Source organism: Giraffa tippelskirchi, chromosome 10, assembly GCF_054371585.1.
Source record: "Giraffa tippelskirchi isolate mGirTip1 chromosome 10, T2T-mGirTip1v1.2.pri, whole genome shotgun sequence".
NCBI lineage: Eukaryota > Metazoa > Chordata > Mammalia > Artiodactyla > Giraffidae > Giraffa > Giraffa tippelskirchi.
Window position 1 is genome coordinate 29,084,179 of NC_137284.1, and position 18,483 is coordinate 29,102,661.

Here is an 18,483-nt window from a genome sequence, read left to right on the forward strand (position 1 = left end):
GCCCAGATGCTGCATCTACCACACTAACCTGATCCCTAAAACTCATACCTGCCCATATCAGAATAGAGGAAATAAAGGCTTACCAAAGTGTTAGAAGAATTATAATCCTCAGCTGATTTATCTGCAAAAGAAAAAAGACAAGTGATTCAGTCAGTAAACAATTACAGTGAATCCTTTCTTGAGACTTAGGAAGCCTATTCAGTAAAATACTTGCCAAGCTCAGAATAACAATGTTACTAATACTACAGTCCCAATACCATGCTAAATACTTTATACACATTACCACCTCTAATCCTTGCTACAGCTGGGTACTATTATTATGTCTACTTTTATAAATTTGGAAACTGACACTCAGTGAAGTGATTTGTCTACAAATTATTTAACACACAGGTTATTAGGAGTCAAGATTTGAATCCTGGCCTAATTCTAAATACTATGCTACAACTATATCCACATTATCAAGCCTCAGTGATTAAGGAAATTTCCTCCATTCTAAGGGAAAAGGAAACAGCTCATAACTGGTATCACCCTGAGAGTCTATAACAAATCATGACCAGCATGCAGCTTCAGCTTTTAGAAAGGATCCTTCTATATCCATGTCTATTCCCCACAAGGAGAGAAAAACTAAGTGTTAGGAAAAGAGCTTCCGGGGTAGCTCAGCTGGTAAAGAATCTGCCTGCAATGCAGGAGACCCTGGTTCGATTCCTGGGTTGAGAAGTTCCCCTGGAGAAGGGATAGGCTACCCACTCCAATATTCTTGGCTGGAGAATCCCCATAGACAGAGGATCCTGGTGGGCTATAGTCCATGAGATCATAAAGAGTCAGACATGACTAAGCAACTTAGCACAACACAGTCATGTCAAGTATAATTAAAGGTTTGGTCTTATTTCTGACACTAGATCTAAACTCCCTCAATATCATCAAATTTTATTAATTCTGAGATTATATTTTTTCACATTAACATCTCTGAAACAAAGATGTGTCCTATAGTTAAAGGTATTGCATGATTTAATTGGCAGCTTCTTTTTTCTTTATGTATATAAAATAACAATGCATCTTATATCAATGATATCTTAAACTTGATAAAGTATGAAACACAGACCCAATGGAGATCTAGCAAGAAAATAAGTTTAAACACCAAGTATTATGTTTGGATTTATTCTTTAATTCCTAGAAGTCCAAGAAGAAATTTATTTCATCAGTTCACCACCAATGGAATTAAGGAGAAGAAATATTATATCAAATCCTACATCTACCTCACCAAGAAATAAGCCCAGATAATGTCCAAGATCTCACATACATGAAAGTGTCAGGTATAGCTTCTGTGATCCTATGACAAATTATGAACCCACAAACTGTGATAATATGTTCTTAAAACAAGCCCTGAATGACAAGCTGCACTCCAGAGAAATCAAATCAGGATATAGCTTAAGCATAATTCACTTGTTTTCTTGTCCAAAAGCATATTTCATACCAAGGAGAATACTATGCCTTCACTGCACCACCTCCAACATTCCGTACGACTAGTGTTTTTGAGGACTGGGTATTCTGGTAATAAACATATCTCGATCGTATAAAAGAAAAGCAAGTTTGCACCTTCTAAATGAGATGTACAATTTCTATACATAAAAATTAAACTCCATAACACAGAATGACACAGCAGAAAGCACTTCCAATCCCTTCATTTTACAAAGAAATAAACTAAGGTTCAGAGGAAAAGAAACTGTTTAAGATTACATAAATCAAATGCAACAAATCCATGGCAAAGAGGGCTAAAACCCAGAACCTGAGGTTGTCAGTTCAGTTCAGTCGCTCAGTTGTGTTCGACTCTTTGCGACCCCACGGACTGCAGCACGCCAGGTCTCCCTGTCCATCACCAACTCCCGGAGTTTACTCAAACTCATGTCCATTGAGTCGGTGATGCCATCCAACCATCTCATCCTCTGTTGTCCCCTTCTCCTCCTGCCTTCAATCTTTCCCAGCATCAGGGTCTTTTCAAATGAGTCAGCTCTTCACATCAGATGGCCAAAGGATTGGAGTTTCAGCTTCAACATCAGTCCTTCCAATGAATATTCAGGACTGATTTCCTTTAGGATGGACTGGTTGGATCCCCTTCCAGTCCAAGGGACTCTCAAGAGTCCTCTCCAACACCACAGTTTAAAAACATCAATTCTTTGGTGCTCAGGTTTCTTTATAGTCCAACTCTCACATCCATACATGACTACTGAAAAAACCATAGCCTTAAAGATAGATCTTTGTCGGCAAAGTAATGTCTCTGCTTTTTAATATGCTGTCTAGGTTGGTCATAACTTTTCTTCCAAGGAGTAAGCATCTTTTAATTTCATGGCTGCGGTCACCATATGTAGTGATTTTGGAGCAAAAAAAAATAAAAGTCTGCCACTGTTTCCACTGTTTCCCCATCTATCTGCCATGAAGTGATGAAACCGGATGCCATGATCTTTGTTTTCTGAATGTTGAGCTTTAAGCCAACTTTTTCACTCTCCTCTTTCACTTTCATCAAGAGGCTCTTTAGTTCTTCTTCACTTTCTACCATAAGGGTGGTATCATCTGCATATCTGAGGTTATTGATATTTCTCCTGGCAATCTTGAGTCCAGCTTGTGCTTCATCCAGCCCAGCGTTTCTCATGCTGTACTCTGCATATAAATTAAATAAGCATGGTAACAATATATAGACTTGACATACTCCTTTTCCTATTTGGCACCAGTCTGTTGGTCCATATCCGGTTCTAACTGTTGCTTCTTGACCTGCATGCAGATTTCTCAAGAGGCAGGTCAGGTGGTTTGGTATTCCCATCTCTTTCAGAATTTTCCACACTTTATTGTGATCCACACAGTCATAGGCTTTGGCATAGTCAATAAAGCAGAAATAGATGTTTTTCTGGAACTCTCTTGCTTTTTCCATGATCCAGCAGATGTTGGCAATTCGACCTCTGGTTCCTCTGCCTTCTCTAAAACCAGACTGAGGTTGTCAATCTAGTCTAAATTTTGCTTATCACATTATCTATTAGTTGGTACAGAAAATAAAGTGCTAAAAAAACAGGAAACAACAAAAAAACTGGCATGAAAAATTGTGCTTTGGTTTTAGACAGCAAAGGATTTAAAGACCCAAGTTGAAAACACACTTACATCACTGGTGTATCATTCAATTGATATGTTAAGGCTCTATGAATAAACCACTTACTTCCCCTGAGCCTAAATAATTTCTGTGAGTATGCAAAATGTGGATAACAGTACCGTGCTGCCAGTCTCTCAATGTCATCATGAGAATCAAATGAGATAATTTATGTGCAAGCATATACAAATTAAAGTAGTATTGTCATAATTAATATGAGAATAGTATGAGAAGAAAGGAAATAGGAAAATGAGATAGGACATTAAAAATAACTGTGCCATAGAAAATGAGATCTACTGAATAATACAGAGAACTATATTCAATATCCTATGATATATTATAAAGCAATTATCCTCCATTTTAAATTTTTAATAAATAAAATTTTTTAAAAGGAAAAAATATCATATGATAAACCATACTGGAAAAGAATATTTTAAAATAGAGTGTATATATAATTGAATCACTTTGCTGTAAAGCAGTAACTAACACAACACTGTAAATCAATTATACTTCAATAAAAAAATAACTATGACAAATATACAGTTTGCCTGGAGCTGCTTTGGTCTTCAACTTACAAAAAACAAAAAAACCTTCAATGTTATTCATGTATGCATACATGCAAGAACATACACACAATTACCTGAATGTGTATATCATATACCCATATTCATTCATATATACTTAAAGTGGACTTTTTATATTCTAAACATACAGAAACCCACAGAGCTGCTTCCATATACATAAACCATATTTGTACATATCTACACACATACACATAAAAAGAGATTATTTCAAAGACTCTGCTACTGAGGCTTTCAAAACCAGCTCCTAATCTGACATCTCCATGACAAACTCTTGAAAACACAAACCCTAATCTAGAAAACTTTCCTACCCATGATCCCTCAAACCCAATACTGCCTTGGAATAACTCACTCCCTCGATGGAAGAAATGAGACAGACCCAGTAGGGACAGATATCAGGAAGGGAATATGCTAGGGACATGTATAATGCTCTGCTGGGTACCACTATGCAAAATGAGCAAAGCTGCAGTTTGTCATCCTCACCATCTGTGCCCTTTGCTACAAGCCAGATACTTGCTGGGAAAAGCATCCTTCAAAATCAGTTAGTTCATCTTGGTTCTCACCTTCCCCAACAACAGTGACCTTTGAAAGAGACAACAGTAACACCAGCATTAAGCACTGAACTCAAAGTTAAGAACAGTGGTTAAGAGACCACTGATTTAGCCACATTAGAAAGGCATTTGGGGCTCTAATGTTTGCAAAACAAGAGGAAACTGGAAGTGGTATATACTAAAGATACTACTTGCCCTAAAATTCTAAGATGCTATATAAAAGGCAAGTTTCCAGAAATGTAGGCCTTCTTAGGACTTGCTTAAGAAAAGAAAAATCTCTCTGCCATGGAAGGTGTTCCACGTAAGAGTTACTAGAAGCAAGTGGTAATTCCTAGTCCAGGAATTAGGAGACCTGGATTCTAACCCCAATTCTGGTATGAAAAACATTCTGAAAAACAGAGCCCCTTGTACAGAGACAAAGAATACATCTAAAGAACATTCATTATTATTGGCCTTTTTTCATTTGACTGATAAAAATTAGTTCCTTGAGGAAGAAATTGGGCTTGCCTACTTAAATGTGTTATCACATAACTTACTGATATTGAAAACAATGATAATAACAATGGCTACATTTCCATGCTGCTGTTTTATAAGCTACAAAGAATTTTCACATCAATGAGCTCATTTATTCTCATTACAACCTCTTGAGATAGGAAATAACATCCCCATTTTGAAGCTCAAAGAAATGAAGTAATTACTAAAACCTAGTCAGTATCAGAATCCAGATTTTCTAGCACAAAGTCTGTTTTTATACATAATATCACAACATTTTTTAGAAACATGCAGTTTTAAAGACTCAAGTTTGATGCAAAAACCCAACATCATAGCTCTCAAATTTCAAAATTCCATCTTAGTTAAAGTGCCAACTCTACTCTTCCTATAACGTTTTTCCTTCACACCAACGGGCATCCAATATGAAAACATTTTTTTTTCCCCCTAGACTGCCCTGGACACAATCTCCATACCTGTAAAGCTCATGTACTTCTGGCTGTTGGAGGTCTTCTTTGAGTTATAAAATTCCAGCACATCCAAAACAGCCTGCGGGTTTTTCTTCTGCTCCGACTTAGTGATATTTGACGTCTGAAGCAAGCGGGCCCATTGCTCTGGCATCCCCTGTAAGAGAGATAAGCAAGGCTATCAGTAAGGCACAGTCACAGGGACCCTGAAGCAAATTCAGAACTCACTGTGGAGTGGAAGATTGGTTCAAGATGGGGAAGCAGAAGGACATGTGCTCACCTTCTCCTCCAAAACTCACAACTAACTGCTGAACATTAGCTAGTTTGCTGGAACCCACCAAAAAAAAAAAAAATACAAAGACAAAGGTGTAGCTGCATAACTGATAGCAGCTAAAATGAGTTTAGTCATTCCTTTCTCTGCCCTCAGGGCTTCTCACAGGCCTCTCTTACAATACATCTTACTGTATCAGTTAACTTCTTGAGATGTTTGCTCCTCACCAGGCTATTCCTCCTTTAAAGCATAAACCTTGTCTGATTTGTCTCTGGATCATCAATGCCCAGCACAGCTGCTACTGCTAAGTCACTTCAGTCATGTCCGACTCTGTGCGACCCCATAGACGGCAGCCCACCAGGCTCCCCCGTCCCTGGGATTCTCCGGGCAAGAACACTGGAGTGGGTTGCCATTTCCTTCTCCAATGCATGAAAGTGAAAAGTGAAAGTGAAGTCGCTCAGTCGTGTCCGACTTCTAGCGAACCCATGGACTGCAGCCTACCAGGCCTCTCCGTCCATGGGATTTTCCAGGCAAGAGTACTGGAGCGGGTCGCCATTGCCTTCTCCATGCCCAGCACAGAGTCCCTGCCAAAAGGCCACTTAACCAAGGTCCATTGAAGGAATGGAGATTCAAAGGCTTCTCTGGTACAATTCTGGAGGTGCAGAAACTGTCCCTCTCAAGAACATGAGAAGATAGTAATAAGGGTCTCAGGCAAAGACAGAGGCATCAGGAAGTCTGGAAAAGATTAAATCTAACAGTGCATAGCCAGAACTCTGAAAGACCAAAGGTCTTTCTGTGACCCAAAACTTACTGTAAACTCGCCTGTGACAGCATCAAAACCAACGTGAATCGTGTGCTCAAAATCTGAAGGAAGAGAAATCTCTGGCCGTTCCTTCTCCTTCTTTTTATTTGCTGCAAGAGAAACAGGAAAAAGGAGACAAAAACAAGGATATTACTACATCTTTATTTATTTAGCTCTTTCACTGCGCTGTAAGCTCTAGACCAAGGCTAGAAGCTCTAAGCTCTAGTTCTAAGGCCAAGGACTATGATACAAATTCACCTGTGTATTTACAGAGCCCAAAACCAGACCTAGATTGAAGTAGATGCTCAATTCATGATTAAAGGTTTAATTTTTCATTGAACTAAAGTAAGGCAGGAGGAGAAAGAACATTTATCAGAATGTCCTGGTTTTACCACTAATGAGTTTGTTGATCCAGGGCAAGTAACTTCCTTTTTCTGAACCCTGGTTTCCCCATCTGCAAAATGAGAAGATTCAAGTAAATTGTCTCTAAAGAGCCTTCCAACCCAGACATCTTACAATCTATGAGCTTCTAGAACCTGCTTCTACCTTTTGATTCTTGATTATGGATCACTTTAAGGTTCTCCACATTATGGAATTTTAGATTTGGAAACTGTTTCTTAAAATGAGTATCTAATATTTACTCAAGTGCAATGATTCAAGTTACTTTTTTCTATTATAGTTGATTTACAATATTAGTTTCAGGTGAACAACACTGTAATTCAATATTTCTATAAACTATCCTCCATTTAAAGTTATTGTAAAATATTGACTATATGCCCTGCACTGTAAAATATATCTCTGCATCTTATGTATTAATTCAAGTTCTGTGTATGTATTAATATTCACTGTGGCCTCACAGCAACTTTATCAGTTAGGAACTATTATCCTTATTTTGCTGATAAAGATGCTGAAGCATAGAGACTAAGTTATTCACCCAAGATCAAATGGTTAGTAATGGCAGCAGTCAGACTCAAATCCAGGCAGTCTGGCCCAGGCCCTAAGTTCTAAACCACTATTCTATGCTGCTTCCCTAGCCTAGGACCTTAAAGAGTCATTAAGTCCAAATATTTGTAATCATCAAGGGTGCTGCATCAAGGGTGTTCACTAAAGGTCTGCTGATCTGGCACAAAAACCTTCAATATTTACCGAGTTATTGTGCCCTTGTCATACTCTTGTGTTCCCCTCAAATTCATATATTCTAACTCCCAGTACCTCACAGTATGATCTTATTTGGAAACATAGCCATTGCAGATATAATTATTTAAAACATGATTAGGTCATACTAGGGTAGGTTCAGTCCCTAATCCTGTCAACGTCCTTATAAAAAGGGGATATTTGGAGACAAATGCACACAGGAGGAGATAAATGCAGAGATCAGAGCAATTCTTCTTCAAGCCCAACGAATTTTTCCTCACAGCTCTCAGAAGGAACCAGCCCTACAAACACTTTCATCTTGGACTTCCAGCCTCCAAAACTGAAACAACAAATTTCTTGTTTAAGCTCCTTGTTTGGGGTAATTTGTTGCAGCAGCTCTAGCAAACTAACATAAACCTCTCCCAACTAAAAAGAATTTCAGGTCTTGGTATTAGCTAGACCTAGTCCATTGGAGCCTCAATGCAATTGTGTAACAAGTAGGATAGTGATACTGGTGCCCATTTGACAGAAGAAACCAGAAGTTTCAAGAAGTTAAGTACCCTTTCCAAGGTACAGAGCAAGTTAGCAGCAGATCTGGGGCCAGGACTGAGGTCTTCAGGCTCCCAGCCCCAAAGCCTTTGTATTCTGTCACTCCTACTATAAATAAAATAGATAATGAGGACCTACAGTATAGCACAAGGAACTCTACTCAATACTCAGTAATGGCCTACATGGGAAAAGAATTCAAAAAAGAGTGGGTATATGTATGTCAGATTCATTTTGCTATATACCTAAAACTAACACAGCATTATTAACCAACCCCAATAAAAAAACTTTTTAATAAAATATTGGGTTGGAAAAAATTTTCATTCAGGCTTCCTCACCATCTTATAGAAAAATGCAAATGAATTTTTGGCCAACCCAATAAAAACTATAATTTCACACATACACAATTCAATAAGAAAACAAACTGTTTAACAGCATAGGCAAAAGACATGAACAGACACCTCACCAAAGAAGATATACAGACAGAAGAGATACTCAACATCATATTTCATTAGGGAACTGAAGATTAAAACAATAAAACCCCCTACACACCTATTGGAATGCCAAAATCCAAAACTGACAACAACAAATGTTAACAAGAATATGGAATAACAAGAATTTTCATTCATTAGAACTGGGAATGCAAAATGGTTCAGTCACTTTGGAAGACAGGTTGGCAGTTTCTCAAAAAATTAAACATACACTTATCATACAATCCAGCATTCGTGCTCCTCCGTTATTTACCCAAAGGAGCTGACAACTTATTCACACAAAAACTTGCACATGGATGTCTGCAGCAGCTTTATTCATAATTGCCAAAACTTGGAAGCAACCAAGGTGTCCTTCGGTAGGTGAATGGATAAACTGTGATACATCCAGAAAATGGAATATTTTTCAGCACTAAGAAGAAATGAGCTATCAAGCCATGAAAAGATAATGAGGAACCTTAAATACATACTACTAGGTGAAAGAAACCAATGTGAAAAGACTACATACTACATGATTCCAACTATCTGACATCTGAAAAGGCAAAACTATGGAGACAGTATAAGCATCAGTGGTTGCCAGAGATGAGAAGGGAAGGAAGGATGAGTTACCAGAGCACAGAGAAATTTTAGGGTGATGAAAATATTTTGCATGATATTGGAATAGTGGATATTTGTGTGTATGTATACATATACATATATATATTTGTTCAACTCACAGATTCACAACACCAACAGTGAAGTCTCATGTAAAATATGGATGTAAAGTGAATATGATGTGTTGATGTAAGTTCATCTATTGTAACAAATGTACCACCCAAGGACAAGATGTTAGTAGTGAGGTTAGATGTGCATGTGTGGGGGCAGAGTGTTTACAGGAAATCTGTGTACTTTCCACTCAGTACTGCTGTGAACCTAAAACTACTATAAAAAATAAAATTTTTATAAAGATTTTGAGAACTCTGCTCTACAGACTTATACCCTCTACTTAATCTCCCACTACAGGAAAACCTTGTTTTACTATGCTTGGAGTTACTATACTTCACAGTAACTAAGTACTTTTTACAAATTGACAATTTGTGGCAACCTTGCATTACCAGATGATGGTTAACATATTTTAGTGATTAAAGTATTTTTTAATTAAGGTATGTATACTGTTTATTTAAAAATAGGTATCTACTTAATAGACCACAGTATAGTGTAAATATAACTTTTATATTCACTTGGAAACCAGAAAAACTCATATGACTCCTTTTACGGTGATGCTCACTCTATTGGGGTAGTCAGAACTAAACCCACAGCATCTCCAAGGAATGCTTGTACTTAAGTTTCATAAAGTCTACACCAAATACACTGAACCAGTAGTAATGGTCCACCATTAGCACATAATGTGCTCTTCCACACCTCTTTGTCTCTAGTTACTCCCTTTGCCTGTAAATCCTGTCTTTCCCTTTCCTTTCCCTTGCCACCCCACCACACAAACCCTTTCCTTTATCCTTGTCAGATCTCAGCTTAAAGGTCATCTCTTCTGTAAAGTCTTCTCTGATCTCTGCACTGCAGTGTTCACCTTCCCTTCTGTTCCCACATCCATGATAGTTATTGCCTACTTTCAGAGTTTATTTTTCTAAGCAAACTCAGTTCTAAGTGCAGGGATCATGTCCAACTTATCATGAATCCCCAACAGCTAGCAAAAGCCAGGCACAAAACAGGTGCTCAGACACTGAGTGAACAAAGGAACAAATGATGAGACACCTAACTCAACCTGGCAAGGAATCTAAGCAATCTGCCTAAGACATGCAAATTCTCTCCAGGGCAGGATTTTATGTTTCATTTTTACCAGCTCTGACCTGAAGTACACAATCCTGTTTTAAAATCCTATTCTGTGGTAGCTCAACACACTGGCCAAAAGATATTCTGAAGTCCTAATGCCTCCAACAGAACCAACACAACCCTAAAGAAAGGCATCTTTTGACCGAGGTGGGAGCTAGGGAAGGAGAAGAAAAAAGGTCTAAAAAATCCAGGCCAGTTTTGCCTCTACTACACCATGTAGTCCAGGTTGTCAGCTTTCTCAATGAAAAATGTAGAAAATGAACTAGATGATCTTAAGTGCCCTTTCAGCTCCTACATTCCAAATGTCTATGAAAACAGAAAGATCAGCACTCTCAAAGCCCTGTAACTACATCTCTTCCTGACACAGCATCCCAGTTTTAATAGGTACTTCATATATATCATCTCATATAATCACCACAATCTGAGAGTCAATTTTTACTTGAAGACTACAAAACTGAAATATGGACTTGTCTACAGTTATAGAAGTAATTTAAATTTTAAAAAATGTGGCTTCAGAGCCAAGGCTCTTTTCTACTACTTTACCGCCCCTAAACAATTTCAAGCTGCATCAAGAAAACTTCCTCTGTTACGAAGAGGAGAAATAACATTAAATAAGAGCTAACCACATATAAGATACTAGAATATTTCCCTTAACTGTCGCAATCCTATGGGATATATTATTACTACTGTCATTTTACAGATGAGGAAACTTAAAAGCAGTTAAATAATTTGCTTAAGCTTATACAGCTAGTAAGAGATGAATCTGAACCCAGGTCTGATTCCAAATGTTCTTCCCTTAGTATCTTAATGAGAACCATTTGCCTACATTCCAACTGCTAGGGTTTAAGCTATTTTTATACTTGGCAATTTTCCTTCCAGAAGCAGATGCTTTGTGAAAGGGAAGGGCTTGCTATGGCCCAAATTAAGCATTCATTTATGACATAAGTCCATCTGTCTTACTCATAGCTAGAATGCACTGGACATGTTGCAAGGATTTAGATTTGCTTTCTGTTCCTAAATTTCTCCTGATCTAGTCAGTTAAAAGATTGTAGGGAAGAACACTTACATAATTTTTATATTTTACTTGGATTTTTGTTTTCCAGATCTAATATTTTTATATATTTCTATGATATGTTATTAATATGCCACATAATATACCCATCACAGGCATAGAATATCAAATACAAAAGGAACCTTGGTAATGGAAACAAAGAAAGAGAGTGGTTCACAGGATGAATAGTCTATAGAAAGGAGCCCCTGGGAAATGAAATCACTTAACACTTGAACATATAAAGAATATCTGAGATTAGTAGTTTCAAGAGGCTGACCATTTTGGCCTCAGCTTCAGATATTGAGTACTTGTTCCAGAGATCTAGGCCTATGTCCAGAGCTTACAGTTCTGCTTCTGACATTACAGAGAACTCTTGAGAACTTCTTGGGAAACCTTTCCTTGGGTCTGCTTAGTCCCAGCGCACAAAGTTTTTTAATGTGGCCCCCTCCAATAGCCCTGTCTAAACCAACTGGAAATACAGCCTACATATAAGAAGAGAAAGGTATTTTCCCAGGACCACTCTTCAATTCATTCTTGGAGGAACCTCATTAAGAGTTGTTATTTTGTACATCTCAAACAACTTTTAGGTGTTCATCACAGATTTCAAAAGAAAACCATGACAGCAAGCAATAATAGCTACAAAATTACTACCAACTGTTAATAAAGCTTCAGTTTGCATCTTTAGTATTAATAACCCAATCAGGGACTTCCCTGGTAGTCCAGTGGCTAAGACTCTGTGCTCCCAATGCAGAGGCCCCAGGTCCCATCCCCGGTCAGGGAACTAGATCCCACATGCCACAACTAAGATCCAATGCAGACAAATAAATAAATAAATGTTTGAAAAATAATAATAATCCATTCAACAACTCTAAGAGATAAATATTATTATGTACCCATACTACAGGTTAGATAATTGAGATGAAGAAAGGTAGAGCAACTTACCAAAGGTCACAAAGTCAGGGGTGGTCAATGGTGATAACCTCAAGGGCCTGAACTCCAACATAGCTTCTTCTACATGCACTGTGCCTTCCCTATATTGCAGACTAAGTGAATATGGATGGATGTCATTAAATGCAAATTTGTTTTAAAATGAGTTAAAAGAACTAACCAAATCAGTTCTACCAAAGGCATTAGTCTGAACATCTATAGGATGTGAGCCTTTAAATAGTACATTGGTGTCTGAGGACTTAGAAAAATTAAAGAGCCAGTCCAGAAGTCGAGACAATATTTCAAATGCCAAACTCCATGCACTGCAACTATATGTCATATGACCTTGGGCAAGTCCTTGACTCTCTAAGCACAAAAGTATCACAGTTGTAGAGTGGAAAGGTCCCTGGAATCATAGAGAAGAGCTACAATCTCAGATTAGCCACTCCTAACTAGACTTGGTTAAGTTATTTAAACTGAGTTACCTCAGTTTGCTGTCTACAAAGTCAAATATTTATCTCCATGAAAAACTGGTATATTTCACAACCATCAAAGCTCCTAATATAATAAGTGAGCCAAAGAACTGATGGTCTCAAATTGTGGTGCTGGAGAAGACTCTTGAGAGTTCCCTGGACAGCAAGGAGATCAAACTAGTCAATCCTAAAGGAAATCAACCCTGAATATTCATTGAATGGACTGATACTGAAGCTGAAGCTCCAATACTTTGGCCACCTGATGCAAAGAGCTGACTCATTGAAAAAGACCCCAATGATGGAAAAGATTGAAGGCAAAAGGAGAAGAGGGCAGCAGAAGATGAGATGTTAGACAGCATCACCAACTCAATGGACATGAATCTGAGCAAACTCTGGGAGACAGTGGAGGACAGAGGAGCCTGGTGTGCTGTAGTCCATGGGGTCGCAAAGAGTCAGACACAACTGAGGGACTGAATAACAACAAATGTTATGCTTATTACTATTATGTTAGTACTATTTGTTATTTCCGCATTTATTACTATTATTATTTTAAGGATCAACTAAGATAAAGAGAATGTATGTGCTTTAGGAAAGCTAAAGAGCTTTACAAACATGAATTATCATTAATAAAGGAAAGTGTCAGAGTAGGATTTACCAACCCACTCATTAAGACAGAGAAATTGTGGCTGAGGAAAAAGAACGAATCACCTGATTTCATGAAACCAGAGATCACAGACTTACAGAAATAAAGTGGAAAAAGAAGTCTGCAACCCCATCCATCCTAATATTAATATTAACCCTATATTTGGCTAATTCCATTAGACTTCCTGGTAGCATAGGAAATAAGGCTGACATTGCAAAATCCCAAGTTGCAGTACAGCTATCCAAGTTTCAGCACAAATCATTGACTTTTTTTTTTTTTAAGATTTATTTTTAAGAAGCCCCTCTCATGGGTTCAGCTGAGCTAATCTGAGCTCAAGGCAGTAAAACACTCCAAACTTGGAGAGATAAACACTGATGTAGTCCAGTTTTAAAATTAACTTAGCTAAACTCTTCCCAAGCTTGGAGAATTCCACTTTGGTTGTGAAAATGCAGCCAGAAAAAAAATTCCAAACTAAATGCTGAAGGACTTCCTAGAATAAACCAAAGGCTCCAGATCCTAACCACAGGAACCAGACTTTACCACACGGAACTCTGCAACTCAACGCCACCTACCACAGGCCCTCAATTACAGCTTCTCACAATCATTTATGCATCCCTCCAGGCACATATAAAGCCATGCTGGAGGTCAGCATTAGGTAATGACTACAGACATTCTACCCACTGCCAGCTCAAGTCTCAACCACTAATGCAGCTCACAGAGAACTCTTCTTTCTCTTCTCCAAATCCCCTTAGAGCCCAAGACTGTGTGCCTGCTCAGTCGCTTCAGTTGTGTCCGACTTTTTGCAACTGTATGGACTATAGTCTCCCAGGCTCCTCTATGGAAATTCTGGCTCCAAAAGTATAGGTAGGACCCAAGCATCTGTATTTCAAAAAAGAACCATGAATGAGTCATGGGAACAACTAACAGATAGTATTCTGTGACGTGGTAGATACTTTACAAAGATTTAGTTTCACATTCATTCCTGCCACCTTCCAGCTGTGAGACCTTGATCAATTTATTCTCTAAGCTTTAGCCTCTCCAACTGAAAATGAGTTGTTATAGATACCAGATCAAACAGGAAATGAGGTTTCCCTTTAAAAAAAAATTCTTATTTCTGTAGTGTTTTACAGTTTAGAAAATGCTTTTACATCCACTACATGAAATGACAATAGCCTACTCATAATATGGGATGACTGGGAATTATAATTATTCCCACCTTACAGTTAAGGATACAGGGATTAAAATAAACAAGTAAAAGAACTAAAAAAAGAAAAAAAAAAATCACAGATTTAACAAATGTTAGAGGTAGGACTCAATTCAGGTTCCTTAAGTTCAATTCTAGCTCATTACTCTGTGTAGCAGGTATAAATTCTCAAATAATTTATGAAGGGCATACTACTTCAAAGACTGCCAACATTGCTATGTATCCTTCTAGGACTAAGTTTAGCAGAAAGCAGCAGGTCAACAAATGCCAATCGACTGAATGAAATCAAGCTGAATAAAATTTCCAAACAAAGGGAAAAAACTCATTTATTTCATTTTGATGTATGCATTAATCACAGCTATCTAATAGGGCTTCCCGGTGGCTGAGACGGTAAAGAATCCAACTGCAATGCGGGAGACCTGGATTCGATCCCTGGGTTGGGAAGATCCCTTTGAGGAGGGCATGACAATCCACTCCAGTATTCTGGCCTGGAGAATCCCCATGGACAAAGGAACCTGGTGGGCTACAGTCCAAAGGGTCACAAAGAGTTGAACAAGACTGAGTGACTAAGCACAGCACAGCAAAGTATTAAAGCAAAGGAGTAAAACCTATGTGCTTAGGGTATGTATGCTGCTGCTGCTGCTGCTAAGTCGCTTCAGTCGTGTCCGACTCTGTGCGACCCCATAGACGGCAGCCCACCAGGCTCCCCCATCCCTGGGATTCTCCAGGCAAGAGTACTGGAGTGGGTTGCCATTTCCTTCTCCAGGGCATGAAAGTGAAAAGTGAAAGTGGAGTCACTCAGTCGTGTCCGACTCAGTGACCCCATGGACTGCAGCCCGCCAGGCTCCTCCGTTCATGGGATTTTCCAGGCAAGAGTACTGCAGTGGGGTGCCATTGCCTTCTCCAAGGGTATGTATAGAAAACCCAAAACTAGGGAGTGAAAAAGAGGCCACTAGATCATTTCACAAGAACTTCTCATAACTATATGCTTTCTACCCCTATGCTTTGAATTTATAGAAAACTTCTATGCTTTGATCTTGAGCTATGAGTTTTATTTTCAGGCCAGATTTGGCCTAGGGTTACTCAACAGGATTTCTAGAAGAACCTCTGCATCTATAGCTTTATTGCTGATCAAAGTACTTCACAATGGCCTAGTTTTGTTTCCCATAATATACAACCTGATCCAACTTCATATTTATGTCTCATTTATATAATTATAGGATTTCAAAACTGTAAGAGACTGTATTTCAACTTGTTTGACCAATTTTTTATTTTTTAATTACTTTTTATTGAATGAAAGATTCTTTAAATTCTATAGCACGTTATGATTTTCAAAGGTTTCACACACATGATTTCATATAATCACATAACAACCCTCTTCCCTCTTCCTTCTCCCCACTGGTATCACTAGTGTGGTCCCTCTATCTGTGTGGCTGTAAAATTTTAGATGAAGGCACTTAAGTTCACATACAATAACTGACCCAAACCAGGCAGTCAATTTATGAGAGAACCAAGACTATAATAATATCTAGATCTCTACCTCCCCATTCAATACATAAGGTCATCCCCTCAGTTCCCAATGATATCTAAATGCCTCTATCAGCTGTTTTTTTTATTTTTTTAAACAGAGTTTTACTGAAATAAAATTCACATACTATAAAATTCACTCAGAGTGTAAAATTCAATGGCTCAATATGTTCACAGAGCTGGAGAACCATCCCCACACTCAATTTTAGAACATTCTCGTTACCCAAAAGGAAACCCCTGAGAACCTACTGTATAGCACAGAGAACTCTACTCATTGCTCTGTGGTGACCCATATGGGAAGGAAATCCAAACAAGAGGGGATATATGTATACCTTTAGGTGATTCACTTTGTGGACAACAGAAACTAACACAACACTGTAAAGCAACCATATACCAATAAAAAGTAAAAAAAGAAACCCCGCACCTCTTAGCCATCATTCCCTAATCCCATTCACCAACTCCTACAACCCTAGGCAACACTCTTTTACTTTTTGTCTATGTATTTGTCTGAATAATTCATATAAACAGAATTATATAACATGTGGTCCTTTGGGACTGGTTTCTTTCACCCGTTTTCAAGGTTCACCCATCTTGTAGTATGGATCAGGGCTTCACTTCTTTGTTACCAAATATTATTTCTTTGTATAGATAAGCAACATTTTATTTACCCATTCATCCTCAATGAATATTTGAGCTGCTCCAGCTTTTTGGCTTTATTAATAATGCTTCTAGAAATATTCATGTATAAGTTTTTGTGTTGACATAATTTTTCATTTCTAGGTCATACGGGTAACTGTTTATGTATTTTTTAAATAAGTTCCTTATCGGATATATGATTTGGGAATTTTTTCTCCCACTTTGTGGGTTATCTTTTCACTTTCTTGATGAAGCACAAAAATTTTAAATCCCAACCTTTCCTAGACACAGGAAACTAAAAGTCAAAGGAGTTAACTGACATACTTAAGGTTAGAGAACTATTAAGTGATGAATCCAGGATTTGAACCAGGGCTACCTAAGTGAGCAGCTCATAACTATTTGCAGACAAAAGGGCAATTTTTTCAGCATGCCATAAGAACAAAGCCCTGCAAACATGGCTGAGAACTTTACCTCATTTCAACAGCCACTTACATATTTGGGTGTCCATATGGACATCCAACCCTCTATTTCATTATCTTATTCACAGGATATCAGTGACTGCATTAAATACACTGTTAAAATCCTGATTATTCTATAAGCTTTATTCATAAAGAGGAAATGAGCCCTGGCTTCACTACATGGTTTGTGGGATCTTAGTTTCCTGACCTGGGATTGAACCCAGGCCTCCAGTGAAAGTGTCAAGCCTTAACCACTGGACTGTCAGGGAATCAGGGAATTCCCTAGCACTCTTCTTAGCGAAGTCATGCCAAGGCCTACTTTTTTTCCTCAGCTATTACTTGTCTTTCTTACTGATGTTTAATCCCTAAATCTGGGTTTAAGTCTAGGACATATGACTAAAGAAGAGGCAATCAAAAAATCTGGAAAGAAGACCTTCCAAATGAAACTAGTTTGGGGAAAAAAAATTTCCAAATGAAGACATTCCAATATTTCTTACATTTTGTGAGGTCATAAACAGTTATGAACTTAAAAAGTAAGTAAATTCAGATTGCCTAAGTACTAGCAATAGCATAATTATTTTCCTAAAATTTTGCTCAGATATAATTAATAGAGTATAAAAATGGGTCTATTTTCTATTTGACTTCAGTCATTTCAGGAAAAAAGACAAAGAAACTATTTAATGAGAAAAAAAGGGATTAAAAGAAAATTAGGTGAAAGAAGCAACAAATATTTTATTCAGGTTACAAAAAAAAAAATTTGAAGTATACAAATGATGAGAAAGAAATGAAATACTGTACTTTTATCTCCAGGTAAGATGGCTCGGTAAAATCGGTCCTTTTTTTTCTTTTCCTCTGGGTTTGGCGGCAGAGGTTTGGAACCGTGGTTTAGGGTTCCAGCATCTTTGCTGCCAGCTCCAATCATAGTGCTGGTGTTTCTCATCGGAGGGGCTGGAGGTTTGTCTTGAATGTCTAGGCCGTTATTTGACATCGTCACCACCAGCAGCAGCTACTGGAATCAGAAAAAAGAACATACGTCTTAATTCTTTTTGAGCAAAAGGAAATACATTTTGGAAATTTTAGAAAAATCCAAATTTTACAACCCTTCCTCCAGGACTCACCTCAAGCCCTTCTACTGCATTCCATGACTACTGCTTTCTTATTTAGTTCACCATACTCAAAGATGGAATACCTACTCAGGGCTAAGCATTGCTGAAAATTCACGAGGTTCTTGCTTTTCTCTTCATTCTCCTATCTAAGACATTTGAAAGTACAAAA

At 38.0% G+C, this 18,483-nt stretch overlaps 1 protein-coding gene across 30 annotated transcripts in view; it reads right to left on the reverse strand.

Annotated features, from left to right (window-relative positions):
- PAK1 (p21 (RAC1) activated kinase 1) overlaps nucleotides 1-18,483 on the reverse strand; it is a 276,797-nt gene that overhangs the window by 69,201 nt on the left and 189,113 nt on the right. For 17 of the 30 annotated variants that reach the window (XR_014067789.1, XR_014067788.1, XM_081537531.1 and 14 more), the window contains 4 exons: nucleotides 18,007-18,217; nucleotides 6,304-6,404; nucleotides 5,231-5,378; nucleotides 84-121 (listed from right to left, as the gene is read on the reverse strand). Coding sequence is in view for 28 of the 30 variants with exons in the window: in XM_081537531.1 (XP_081393657.1) it covers nucleotides 84-121; nucleotides 5,231-5,378; nucleotides 6,304-6,404; nucleotides 18,007-18,196 (477 nt within the window). In the remaining 2 variants the exon portion in view is untranslated. Of the gene's footprint in view, nucleotides 1-83; nucleotides 122-5,230; nucleotides 5,379-6,303; nucleotides 6,405-18,006; nucleotides 18,218-18,326; nucleotides 18,461-18,483 lie in introns of all 30 variants that reach the window. The other 13 variants (XM_081537524.1, XM_081537533.1, XM_081537505.1 and 10 more) reach the window with 3 other exon arrangements.